General features: G+C 49.6%; 3 protein-coding genes across 4 annotated transcripts in view; 1 reads left to right on the forward strand and 2 right to left on the reverse strand.

Moving 5' to 3' along the window:
- LOC119449495 (uncharacterized) overlaps nt 1–11,993 on the forward strand; it is a 117,658-nt gene that overhangs the window by 94,956 nt on the left and 10,709 nt on the right. The gene's annotated exons all lie outside the window — the stretch shown is intronic.
- LOC119448221 (beta-galactosidase-1-like protein) overlaps nt 1–11,993 on the reverse strand; it is an 87,711-nt gene that overhangs the window by 25,421 nt on the left and 50,297 nt on the right. The gene's annotated exons all lie outside the window — the stretch shown is intronic.
- On the reverse strand, nt 1,048–3,161 carry LOC125944652 (beta-galactosidase-like). Its single transcript, XM_049665246.1, has 2 exons — nt 2,687–3,161; nt 1,048–1,413 (listed from the first exon to the last, which is right to left on the reverse strand). The coding sequence occupies exons 1-2, from the start codon at nt 2,799–2,801 to the stop codon at nt 1,229–1,231; spliced, it is 300 nt and encodes a 99-aa protein (XP_049521203.1). The 5' UTR covers nt 2,802–3,161; the 3' UTR covers nt 1,048–1,228.

The raw sequence follows: 11,993 nt of genomic DNA on the forward strand, positions 1-11,993 counted from the left end.
AGCGATGCCTTATGACTTATTCTATGCTAGTCTTATCATCCACCGCTCACGGCCGGCTGATCCCGTTGATAACGCCACCGGACCGTCGCTCTGACCACTGACAAAGCGCGATAAGCGCGAAATGGCATTAGCACCGGAAAGGCATCGCTACAAAATACCGGCCTTGCATGCGTTTCTAGTGAATCTGTGATTGTGGATGATCGGAGTGATTGTCTGCCAAGCAAAAAAGTTTTTTTACATTGTTGTATACAACTATACGTACCAGCAAGCCGAACATTAAGTTCTACAATGGTCGGCGGGTAAGCAAGATAGCAGCCTTCTCACAAGTTGCAAGAACAAGTTCATGGGCTAGTTGGCACACTAACCTTGAAAAAGATACAACGCAAATTTTGGAGTCTATGTGAAGCGATGCTTTTGTGAAGCTGTTAACTACATAGTGCTATAAAGCTGTTCGTCTTCTGTAACGCGTTTGCAGCATAGCGATTACGTACCTGCCGGGAAAATCAGTAAGACGAGGAGACCCCCGCCACGAGAAACACGCCATTTACGCGACTGCAGATTGCACTGTCTCCGGGATCAGCCCAGTTTACAATTGCACTACTATCCCTCCTTTCCGAACCCCAACTCCGATCAGCGCCATTCCAGTGCTGTGCAGCGCGGACTCGCGTGACAAGCACAAGCTGGTGCGGCGGCAGGCTCGGTGAACAGAGTCCGTAGAGGTCCAGGACTGAGGCCACCTCACCCCCACCCTTCCTGCTGGCGCAGGCTGGAAGCAAAGAGAAGGCGAAGCCGCTAGCTTGTGCATTTTACTTTTCTATCAATAAACGTTTTCTCTTTTTTTTCCCCTATTCCTCCTATCCAGGCCTGGCCCACATTACTCGGCAAAAAGCTGACCGAACAGACACGTCAGAACACGGGAAAGAAAGCATAGAAAGCTTCGTTTTAATAAAGGAATTATGCGCTTGAAGGCATATATTTGTGGCACTGAAAATATATAGGTACCGTTTGGTGTCCCATAACGTAACCGCCTAGAGAACCAAGCCGGTCACCGGCACATCTGTATAGCGGTATAGTACAGATGGGGCTACATACTAAGCCGACTCGTTATGTGAGTGCTCTTCTATGTGAGCTATTCGGCAAGGCGGCGGTGGCGCCGCGGTCAGCAAAGTTCTGTAGCGTTCGCCTAAAGAGCTCCGCTTACAAGCGAAGCTTTTTGCAGCGCGGACACTCACAGGTTTACCGAAGCGCCGGCGAGCAGGACTTGGCGAAGCATACTGGCGACCATGGCAGGATCCATGTGCTGGTGGGGCATTGCCCAGCGGTCGAACCAGCCTGTATACAGCTCAGAGACGAATAGGGGCCCCCGTTTCTGGTAGAGTCGCAGGGTGGCGAACGCATCAGACACATCGGCCACTGCGAAAAGCCGCGCGCCAAAAATGAAAAAAAAAAATGAAACGTTGGCACTGCCAAACAGCCGCGCCTCAAGCAACGTCAGCTAACTTCACAGATAACATGCGCAAGTGTCCACAGCGGACATTCACCACTATTTGTGACTCTGTATGCTCGAACGGCCCTATGTCGCATCTATGCCACAGGGCAAGCTGTACGAGTAAAAAAGAAAAAAAAAGTGGTAAGGTGATTCAAAGTTGAAGTGGATCAAAGACAATGCCTTCCTGAACGAGTTGGGGGTGAGAATGGGTCTGAGCCACTGTGCACGGCATTCTATCGTGTCACCCCTCGCTCGAGGGGAGTAGGAGGAGCGTCACACTGCCTAAATTTCTCGACTGCGTTATCTTAGAGACCGGTCCAGACTTTTGAGACTGCACCATCTCCGTGATCTGCCCACGAACGAGGCTAGAGACAGACATACGCGATACGGAGAAGAAGGGGCAACTCGCCAAGAAAGAAATTGTTTAGAAAATGTAGCACTCAAACGCACTATCCTGCAGCTATAGACGCTAACAGAAAGGATGGCGTTCAGATAAAAATGCACATTTAAGAGCCACATTAAAAGAATCGACTGTGCGACTTCGCGTAATCTTCTTTTTCTTTCACAATACTAAAGGAATGCACGTCACATCAGACTTACTTCGATCTTTTATCTACAAAATTTGTTTTAGTCGAGAGGCGTGAACTGTCCCTGGCGCTTCCTGCTGCCAAGGTGGTGAGAAATTCGTCATGGTCTTTATTTTTTTTCACCTTCTCCGTAACTCTGTACTGATAGGGATAGCTATTATTCCAAACCACTTGAACTCGGTAACAACATGAACACGATAGCAGCACATTTAGAACGGCAGTACGCGCTTACAAATGAGAAAGGTTCGCTAAATCCAAGAAGGTGTTACTGACCGCGCAGGTTTTCACAAAGCATTCGGCTCTGTCAAGCATGAACTAACCTACAAGAGAATGCAGGTTTGTAGCCTTTACAGTCCACCTCATCAATAACCCTCTAAAGACAGGCCGTTTTCACATTTGATTTACCCAGGATCCCTGTACCGTCCCAACATCCCCTGGAGGATTCGCAACCCTAGACACAACTGCTCAGGTGAATATCAGACATGCACAACTAAGTCACACATTTCGCTACTGACTTTCATGCTGCTTTGCTGATAATCCGCTGATAGTAATTTCTTTCGCACACTCGTTTTCCTAGCGTTTTTAAGTGTTGTGTTGTTGCCACACGTACTAGCTCCGAAAGCGACTGCCGGGTAGACTCCTTCTACCCTTCCGCAAGACATGGTGCCCACGCCGACGCGGTCCGTGGTGAAAAGCACAGTGTCGCCTCCGAGCTCTTGGCGCATCAAGTCCCGCAGGTGACGAAGGTAGGTGCGGTTACACTCCCTGGACAAGCCGTACTTGTTCTCAACCTGCGGCGATGCCCGTATTACCAGTCTTTGCTATAGGGATATGACATGTGACGCAGGCGTCACTGTCGACTATGGCAATACGACAGAGGACGTTAAAATAACACAGAAAAAAACACATGCTAAGTCAATCAAGATCGTTAGATTAATACACTCGAATCTATTACCTATCGGCATATTTAGGAGCAAGAGATCGCTTATTAGCAGAGAAAGCACAGACCAGATTGCCTGAGTTTGTCAATTTCGACATCATATTGTGAGCTCTGATTGACCCAAAAGACTGCTGCGGCCTCTCCGATTAGCTCAAAATTCCGGCATTGCAGAAATCGACAATTTAGCGGAATCTGAAAATGTCCAGAAGGGCACCCCCTGTTGGCTTTCGCTGCACTACGTGCATGGAGTTGTTGAGACAGAGTAAATGTTCTGGCAATCTGCCGGAATAATGTGTCAGCATCAACACAATCATCAAGAACGTGTTATCTTTTCTTTTTGAAGTGAGGATTAGCGCAGCCCAAATGTTTCTGTAGGGGACTTTCATTTATCATAGCAGGACGAATTTTTCTTCAACTGCGAGGCTTTCTTTCGAGGAACCCGGTTGGGTTTCCATTGTAGCAAATTGCTACATTTGGGTGGATGCCTCAGTTTCCCTTTAATTACTTATCTCCACCTAGCGGATTTCCGCTGAACTATTACATCATACACTTGCCTTTGCTTCGAGTTGTCGACAAATTCGACTTCGCCCTGCCATCTGCTAGCCGCCTGGTTAGCTCAGATGGTAGAGCGGCTGCCCCGGAAAGGCGGTGGTCCCGGGTTCGAGTCCCGGACCAGGACGAATTTTTCTTCAACTGCGAGGCTTTCTTTCGAGGAACCTTGTTGGGTTTCCATTGTAGCAAATTGCTACATTTGGGTGGATGTCTCAGTTTCCCTTTAATTACTTATCTCCACCTAGCGGATTTCGGCTGAACTATTACATCAGAATTCCCAAGATGACGCCACCAGCATGGGGATGACAACAGACCGCACTTTTATCGTTCCTTTCATAAATAAATAGGCGGTACATTTTGAGCAAGCATCACTTTTGTCATGAGCGTTCGTTACTGCTGGCAACAACGAAAACCGCAGGCATTTGGCGTATAGGTATGCTCACCTGAACCATAATTATCGGGCCGCCGTTTCTTACGAAGAGATGCTTTATCCGCTTGAAAAGTTCGGCGAGGTAGCGGTCCGCAAATTTGATGTATCCTGTAAGAAATTTTTGCCTCGTGATGAACTACAGAAAGTCACATATACTGTGTGTCTTGACGAAATGCGCTCGTCGCTTCTGAAAATTTTGAAAGAAAAAGAAAGTTTGCTCAGGTTAGCGCACAGAGCAGACTGCCCATACGCTGGCGCTCTGACATAAATTGCTATGGCTACACATCAATATCAGCCCTGTGCACGACGCCTTAAGTTGCCATGCCATTGAAGAAAGGAAACATACGCCACAAGGACTCACTTGTATCCATCGTTCGCAGGCGAATGCTGGGATCTGTTCGTAAAAGCCAGTACGGAAGGCCACCCTGCAAAAGTTTCGTCGCACTGTAGAAATAACACCAACACTATTGCGTGTACCGATTCGCTCCAATGTGTTATGTTTTTTTTTCCTTCTGTCTTTTCGCTTTGAATTTATTTCTACTCTTTGTAATTGAAGAAACATTTCCTTTTGGTTGGGGCTCAAAACTGGAATAATTGGCATTACTGTTCCCACCATTTTTTTTTACATTACTGATATATAGGCTCACAAAACTACCGAAAGCGTGTGAAACACCTCAGTAAAGAGGTTAAACATTTAGTTTCTGCTGACTAATTTTTGAACTGAGAAAAGAAAGAGCTGTTAGAGTCGTTGTCTTCTTGGTACTTTAATCCACATACATCAATTTTGTATTAACGAAAGCAATTAAGGCTGGTAGTAAAAACAACCTTAAACGGTGTGACGCAAGCTGTAATGGGCGTTCATTATTAATTTTAAGCGTTGTCTGAAAGAAGGGTCAAAACCTATAGGACGGAAAAAAAAAACAGCGTTAGGCTTAGTTCTAAGGCTGATCAATGATCACTAAAAGAGTTGCTCTGATTTCAAGTCCCGTTGGTGGCGATGCCTGTATGGACCAGTTTTGCGTTGCTCGACTGGTGATAAATTTTTGAGTACTTGGGCGTTGTCAAGACGTAAAATTCGTCATTGCTTAGTGCTATGACGTTAAGTGAACTGAATCATGATACCCCAAACATTTCTGGATGCTTCAGCTTCTATCTTTAGCAGAGAAGTTAGAGAAGTTAGAGGGCTTCCGTAGAGAATTTATGCAGAATCATTGGAATCCATCAATGAAATTCTCGCACTTAAAAGGAATCATTAGTTATAGTCCAGGGATCGAACCCAGGACGATCACTTGGCCGAATCAGTGGCTTTACCAACAAAGCAGACAGCAAAGTCGATGGCAAATTGAATGTGACTACAGAAGCGCTGGACCATTTCACTAAACTCATTTGGCGAAAGACTTCGATATGATCAGTATTGACAGCGTTTTCGAATAGTCCTGTATATTGGTAATGTCGCAACGCGATAAAACCAGAGGCAGGACCATATGTGCGAGAAAGGCCATCGCTAAATTTGGCGAGCAGACGCGCCAACTTCGTCTTCACCTACACTTCTATATGTCTCCTTGGACGCGAGAAAACTTTGCCAGCTTTGGGAGAAACGATCTGACGTTGCGTGTGCGCACCATATCTCGTTCGGCGCCGATGTAAGGGCCCGGTCGCAGGATGACCATAAAGCTCAAGTTGTGGGCCATCTCCAGGAAGGCCACGAGGTCTCGCTGCCCGTGGAAGTCGAAGCGGCCTTCTTCCGGCTCGTGGCTACTCCACTCGACGAAGCTGCGTGTTTTCAGCGCCAAAGTATAGCTGTGTACGGATACCTTTTTAGAATAATTTAAAAACACAGCCAGGGCACATTTCAACGCAGCTCATTCGCTCCTAGTCCTGAGATTCATGTGAGTATCTATCTATCTAGCCGCCTACGTCTTAGTGCTCTCATGGTCGTTTCGTTAACTTGGAATGCACCAGAATTGGCATAGTATGACAAGACTGTATGAGGAAAGTACCAAAATTGGCATAGTATGACAAGAGTGTATGGCGAACATAAATGATAGGTCATGACATGAATGTCATGACATGCGTGTCAAGTAGGTCATGAAACAGCAACCTAAAAGGATAATGACCCAGCGAAAAAGATTAACACTCAAAAACAACTGAAATGGGTTCTGACGTGGGTACAAGTGAAGGAAACACTAAAAGATGATGTTGGGAGTCATTGTCATGAGCATGACTCAGCAAAAATGACAATGACTCAGAGAAAAAAAAAGATTACCACTCAAAAACTTCTGAAATGTATACGGACGTGGACACTAAGTGAAGAAAACACTAAAGGATGATGGTAGAAGTCATGGTCGTGAGCTTGACGCAGCAAAATGACTATGACTCGGCGAAAAAATATTAACACTCAAAAACCACTGGAATGGGTTCGGACGGGGGTACTAAGTGAAGGAAACACTAAAGGATGGTGGTAGAAGTCATAGTCATGAGCTTGACTCAGCAAAAATGACAATGACTCAAAAAAAAAGGTTAGCACTCGAAAGCCACTTCAGTGGGTTCGGACGTGGGTACTAAGTGAAGGAAACAATAAAGGATGGTGGAAGAAGTCAGTCATGACCATGACTTAGCAAAAATGACAATGACTCAGCGAAAACAGAATAACACTCATAAACCAATGGAATGGGTTCGGATGTGGTACTAAGTGAAGGAAAAGGTTAAATGTTGATGGTCGAAGTCATGCAGGTAGTCATGATCATGACAAAGGATTTCGCCTTAAGGTCTCTTAGGCATAGTTAAAGGGACTCCTGAGGACTCATGACATGAATCTCATGACTTGCGTGTCATGAAGGTCATAAAACAGCCGCCTACGTCTTGGTGCTCTCATGGTCGTTTCGTTAAACTGGTAGGCTCTCCGCACACTGCTTCACATAACATCGATTCCAACAGGGCGCGGGATCTGTCGGCTTTTTTTAACAATGACTATACAAGGAAGAGGCCTTCGTCCTGCAGTGAACTTAAAAATAGGCTGATGATGATGATACAAGAGCGGGCAACTTCACCTTCCTAGTGAATGATGAGCCCATAAGTGTTTGGGCGCAGTAAACAGACAAGCATGGTGCCTAGAATCACGCTGGGACCAATGCATCTGCAAAGTATTAAACCGATGTACGCCGCGAGACAGCTGGAAATCCAAGAACCGCGTGCGCCCTCCTTGGAAGAGCCAGCAGACATGACGACGTCACACGTTTACCGCGTCCGCAGTATACACGCATTACCACGTGCGGCATCGTACTACGCATGGTGATGATGATGATGATGCTTTACTAAAAAATTAATTCTGGGGTTTTGCGTGCCAAAACCACAATCTGATTATGAGACACGCCGTATTGGGGGACTCCGAAATGATTTGGACCACCTGGGGTTCTTTAACGTGCACCTAAATCTAAGTACATGGGTGTTTTCGCATTTCGCCCCCATCAAAATGCGGCCGCCGTGGCCGGGATTCGATCCCGCGACCTCGTGCTGGCATCCCCTTTGAAACGGGGCGGTACTATAGTCACCTAGCCTGCTTGATTTATTCAGGTATTCTATACATGTTTTTCATTCTATCATTTTTGTGTACATCTCCTTAACCATTTTTTTTTTTCGATGGAGGCATTTCGATGGAAGAGAAACGCTAGAGACCACGTACCGCGTGATGTCGGTGCAAGTTGGAGAGCCCACAGGTGTCGGAATTTCCTGAGCCTTTCACTGCGGTGCACCACATAATCATATGATGGTTATCGCACGTAAAACCCCGCAGTAACACGTGTTGTTTCCTGTTTGAACGCGGTATAAATCACGTTCAAGCTTTTTGTAAAAATTTTCTGTTCATGGTTTGGAAAGGGGCGTTACAGAAAAAAATTATAAACACCATCTTCCCGAGGGGAACCATGGGCTGATGCGGAGCATCGCGGTCTTTATAACAGCGTTAATTACGTTGTTATTAACGTTGTTAACTTGGTATTATTACGTTTTTATTACGTGTTAACTTGCGTTGGTCACCATCACATCGCGTGAACGCCGTGCTGCTGCTCGACGTTCTCGAACCGATGCTGCTTCACGTTGCCGAAGCTCAGGATCCGCTGCTCGACGTTCACGAACCAACGCGGCTTCACGTTCTCGAAGGTCGGGTTCCGCCGCTCGCTTCGTACGTTTACGTTGAACTGCACGGTCCCGAACCTCAGGTTCTGCTGCTCGACGTTCACGAACCAACGCGGCTTCCCGTTCTCGAAGCTCAGGATCCGCTGCTCGACGTTGACGTTTCGAAGTGTGGAATCCGCTGCTCGACGCTGACGTTTCGAAGCGGCTTCGCGTTGGCGAACTGAATCTGGATCCGCTGCGCGTCGCCGACGTTTACGTTCTGCGTCGCGAGCTCTTCTCTGCGCAGCCTTGTCTTCAGAGGTGCTCGCGGTTCTGTTAATGAACTGGCTGCTGCTGTTTGAAGATGTGCCAGACAGTTCGTTGACAGATTCGTTGGCGTCCATTCAGCGCATCGGACGGCGCAGCGTGACTAAACCGAAGCAGCAACAGGCAGCGGCGCATGCACCGGGTTTATATAAGCAGCTGGCGGGGAGAGGAGGAGGAGAGACAGGCGCGCATGCGCGCGCTATCGCGCTGGTGGCGGATGAAGACACGGAGGGAGAAGCGCGTTATCGAACAGATGGCGTGGAGAGGGGGAGAGGAGGAGAGAGGCGTTATCGCACAGCTGGCGTGGAGAGAAAAGTTGTCGCAGTTTCACTTGAAAGGCGAAGCATCAATTGCGATAGCAAATTTGTAGAGAGCTATAAGGAGTAATGATAGTAGCTTTATCAGCTGTATAAACTTGGACATGCAGCAGCACCGGCAACACGCAGAACTGTTGTCGACGCCGTCGGCGTTTTGCCCGCGTTCGCACAAAATTCGTGCGGCGTTGGTGACTGTTGCCGGAGCCTCTGATATAAATAGGCACTTGGTGCCGCAGCTAAACGTCCCCTCCCTTCCCTCCCCCCCCCCCCCCCCCAGGGCCTTTCGTGCGTCAGAAGAAGGCGCGTTTGCTCTACATATATGGTGATTGTAAAGGAGGAAAGAGACGCCTACTTCTGCAGCCCTTAAGGGGGCACAGAACGCGCGTTTGTTCTCCGCCGTGCGTTCACTCCCCGTGAAAGCGCTCGTCCCTCGCGACCTTTCACTCGCACATACAGCGTTCGGCGGCGCGCGGCGACGATTTCATCTCAATTGACGTCATACGGAACCTCACGGCGACGCCGACGGCAGAAATCTGCTTTGGAGTGTCCATATAATTGCTATCGCAATAATAAGGAGAGATGCGGATGGACGCCGACGCCAACGACGCCGCGGGACAGGCCGCCGCTATAAGATGCTCCGCATCTAAAAGTTTGTTTTATGTTGCTTGGAACGAAATGCGAGAAACGCAGCGGCATATATTATCGCCGCATGTTTGCGATTACGCCTTCATTACGCGTTCCGCACCCGCCAGCGCATTATGTCCAACCTACGCATGTGTTGATGGGTTCCTCTGCTACTTGCAGCGTCACGCGTGAAAAGTAGTTAAGACGCACCATTCGAGACAGCCGTATTAGTTGCTCGATGTGCACTTGTCGGGATATGGGGGGATGCCAACGGCCCTCTGCCTCGACACACCGAGCCCCGCGGTTGTCGCATGCCTGCGCATCAACCGCGGTCCGGTACAAGCTCGAGGAAACAAAAGACGACAACCACGTGTACCCTCGGAAAGCATTTATTACGACTGCAACTAACACTTCGAGCAGGCCAGCTAGCTATAGTTGACATCGCTGAGGGTTCCCTCGAAGAGAATAATACACTAGGTAAAGAAGGGCTTCCGACTTACCAACTGGGGAATACGGGGGGGCCGCGGCGTTTGCCGCGGCAAGAACGCGGTTGACTAACCACGTGCGGGAATACGGGAGCGACGGCAGAGACTTCCGCCGTCGTCGCTTGCTGGAGACCAAAGAGACCCGGGCGATATCAGCGGGATCTCACGTGACCCACCCGGTGGCGCTGATAGCGCTTGCAATTCCCGCGCGCCGCCCGCGGAAGGAAAGTTTCCCCTCTCCCAACTCTCCCTGGCACGCATGCGCTTCACGCGACGTTCGCTGCCCGTGCGGCTGTTATGGGACCCGAGGATTCCCACATCCCTCCACCCTTAAATATTGCCCTACGGCGGAGAAATCGCTGGAACGACGGCATTGACAAAGTATCCGAGCAGATGCGATGATAAACTCCGGCAGGAAATGTCCGAATCCATGTTGAGAGGCAGCACAGTCCTGTGTGGCGGCCGCCCACATGTGGCAGCCGTCACAGTGGTTGACGATGACGGGGGCTGAAGATGGCTTGCCCTCAAGATGCGCGCCGCAATGTCCACCCGGGAACAGCGGGTCAGGACTTTCTCGAAGCGGCGCGCGCGCCGGCTCGATGAACCTCGCACCGACGCATCCTCGTGGGAGTGTATGATGGTGGGCCTCCCTCATTGTGGCTGCCATGTGCTGCTGCATCGGGCCGCGAACAGGGAGGGGCCGAGACAGCAGGCAGGGACGTGGACGATGGCCGCAATAACAAGTCCAGGAGGCTTCACTCGTTCTGCAAAGTCGCTCAAATGCACTCCACAAACACTTAGAACTAAGGCAGTAGAGGCCGCCGCAGCGTCGGCTGTCTGACAAGATGCTGAACCACCCGTCTACCGCATAGCTTTATGCGGCAACGAGAAAAAAAAAACAAAAAAAAAAACAATCCAGTTCGTTTGAATGAAGTTATTCGCTTCGACCGAATTTTTCCGGTCCGATACAGCGCGAAAGTGGGCGATGCTCGTATGAACAAAGCGCTCTCTGGTCCCCCGAGATTTCGGTTATTCCGCCCGCAAAATATTGAGTTCATCTGAACAAAATAAGCTTTCTATTTCGAACGAGGTTTCTCCGCTCGGGCGAGTATAGTAAAACTAGCGAATCCGTTTGCACCCGCTAAATGTCATGGCATGGTCGTCTTCGAACTTGCGACCGGCAGCTCCGCAAAGCCTTAGGCCTAATCGCGTCCATGACAGATACCAATGCCACAAAAGACCCATAAAGGGTTCCAATGAGCCGCCGCGAGGAGATGCAGGCCTAGCTAAGTGGTCCCCGCTCGCTGCTCAACCCGCAGCTTCCGAGCCGACTCCTGGGACTGCGCCCCGCTGACGTCCTAGCCAGCGTTTCCGGCGCCCGGCTCCCAGAGCCAAAGATACAGAAAGGAGGTTATTTACATATGTACAGGGGAAAATCGACCACCGCGCCGGCTGCTGCACTCACTCGCTTCGGGCGTACTCTTAAAAGACAACTTGCTGCAAATCTCAGCGATTACACGAGTTCGGCGACACTGGCGCAGCGTTAACTCGCCCTCAAGAAAGCACACACAGATCTAGCTAGCAATCACGCCTTGGCTGAGGCCTAACGCTGGTCCGGACAGATCGTCGTCCCGTTTTCCAAGAGCTTGCCCCACGTTGGGCGCCAAAATGTCGGGATATGGGGGTATTGCCGACAGCCCTCTGCCTCGACACACCGAGCCCCGCGGTTGGCGCATGCCTGCGCATCAACCGCGGTCCGGTACAAGCTCGAGGAAACAAATGACGACAACCACGTGTACCATCGGAAAGCATTTATTACGACTGCAACTAACACTTCGAGCAGGCCAGCTAGCTATAGTTGACATCGCTGAGGGTTCCCTCGAAGAGAATAATACACTAGGTAAAGAAGGGCTTCCGACTTACCAACTGGGGAATACGGGGGGGCCGCGGCGTTTGCCGCGGCAAGAACGCGGTTGACTAACCACGTGCGGGAATACGGGAGCGACGGCAGAGACTTCCGCCGTCGTCGCTTGCTGGAGACCAAAGAGACCCGGGCGATATCAGCGGGATCTCACGTGACCCACCCGGTGGCGCTGATAGCGCTTGCGAATTCCCGCTCGCCGCCCGCC

This window comes from Dermacentor silvarum, chromosome 4 (genome assembly GCF_013339745.2).
Source record: "Dermacentor silvarum isolate Dsil-2018 chromosome 4, BIME_Dsil_1.4, whole genome shotgun sequence".
In the NCBI taxonomy this organism is placed as follows: Eukaryota; Metazoa; Arthropoda; class Arachnida; order Ixodida; family Ixodidae; genus Dermacentor; species Dermacentor silvarum.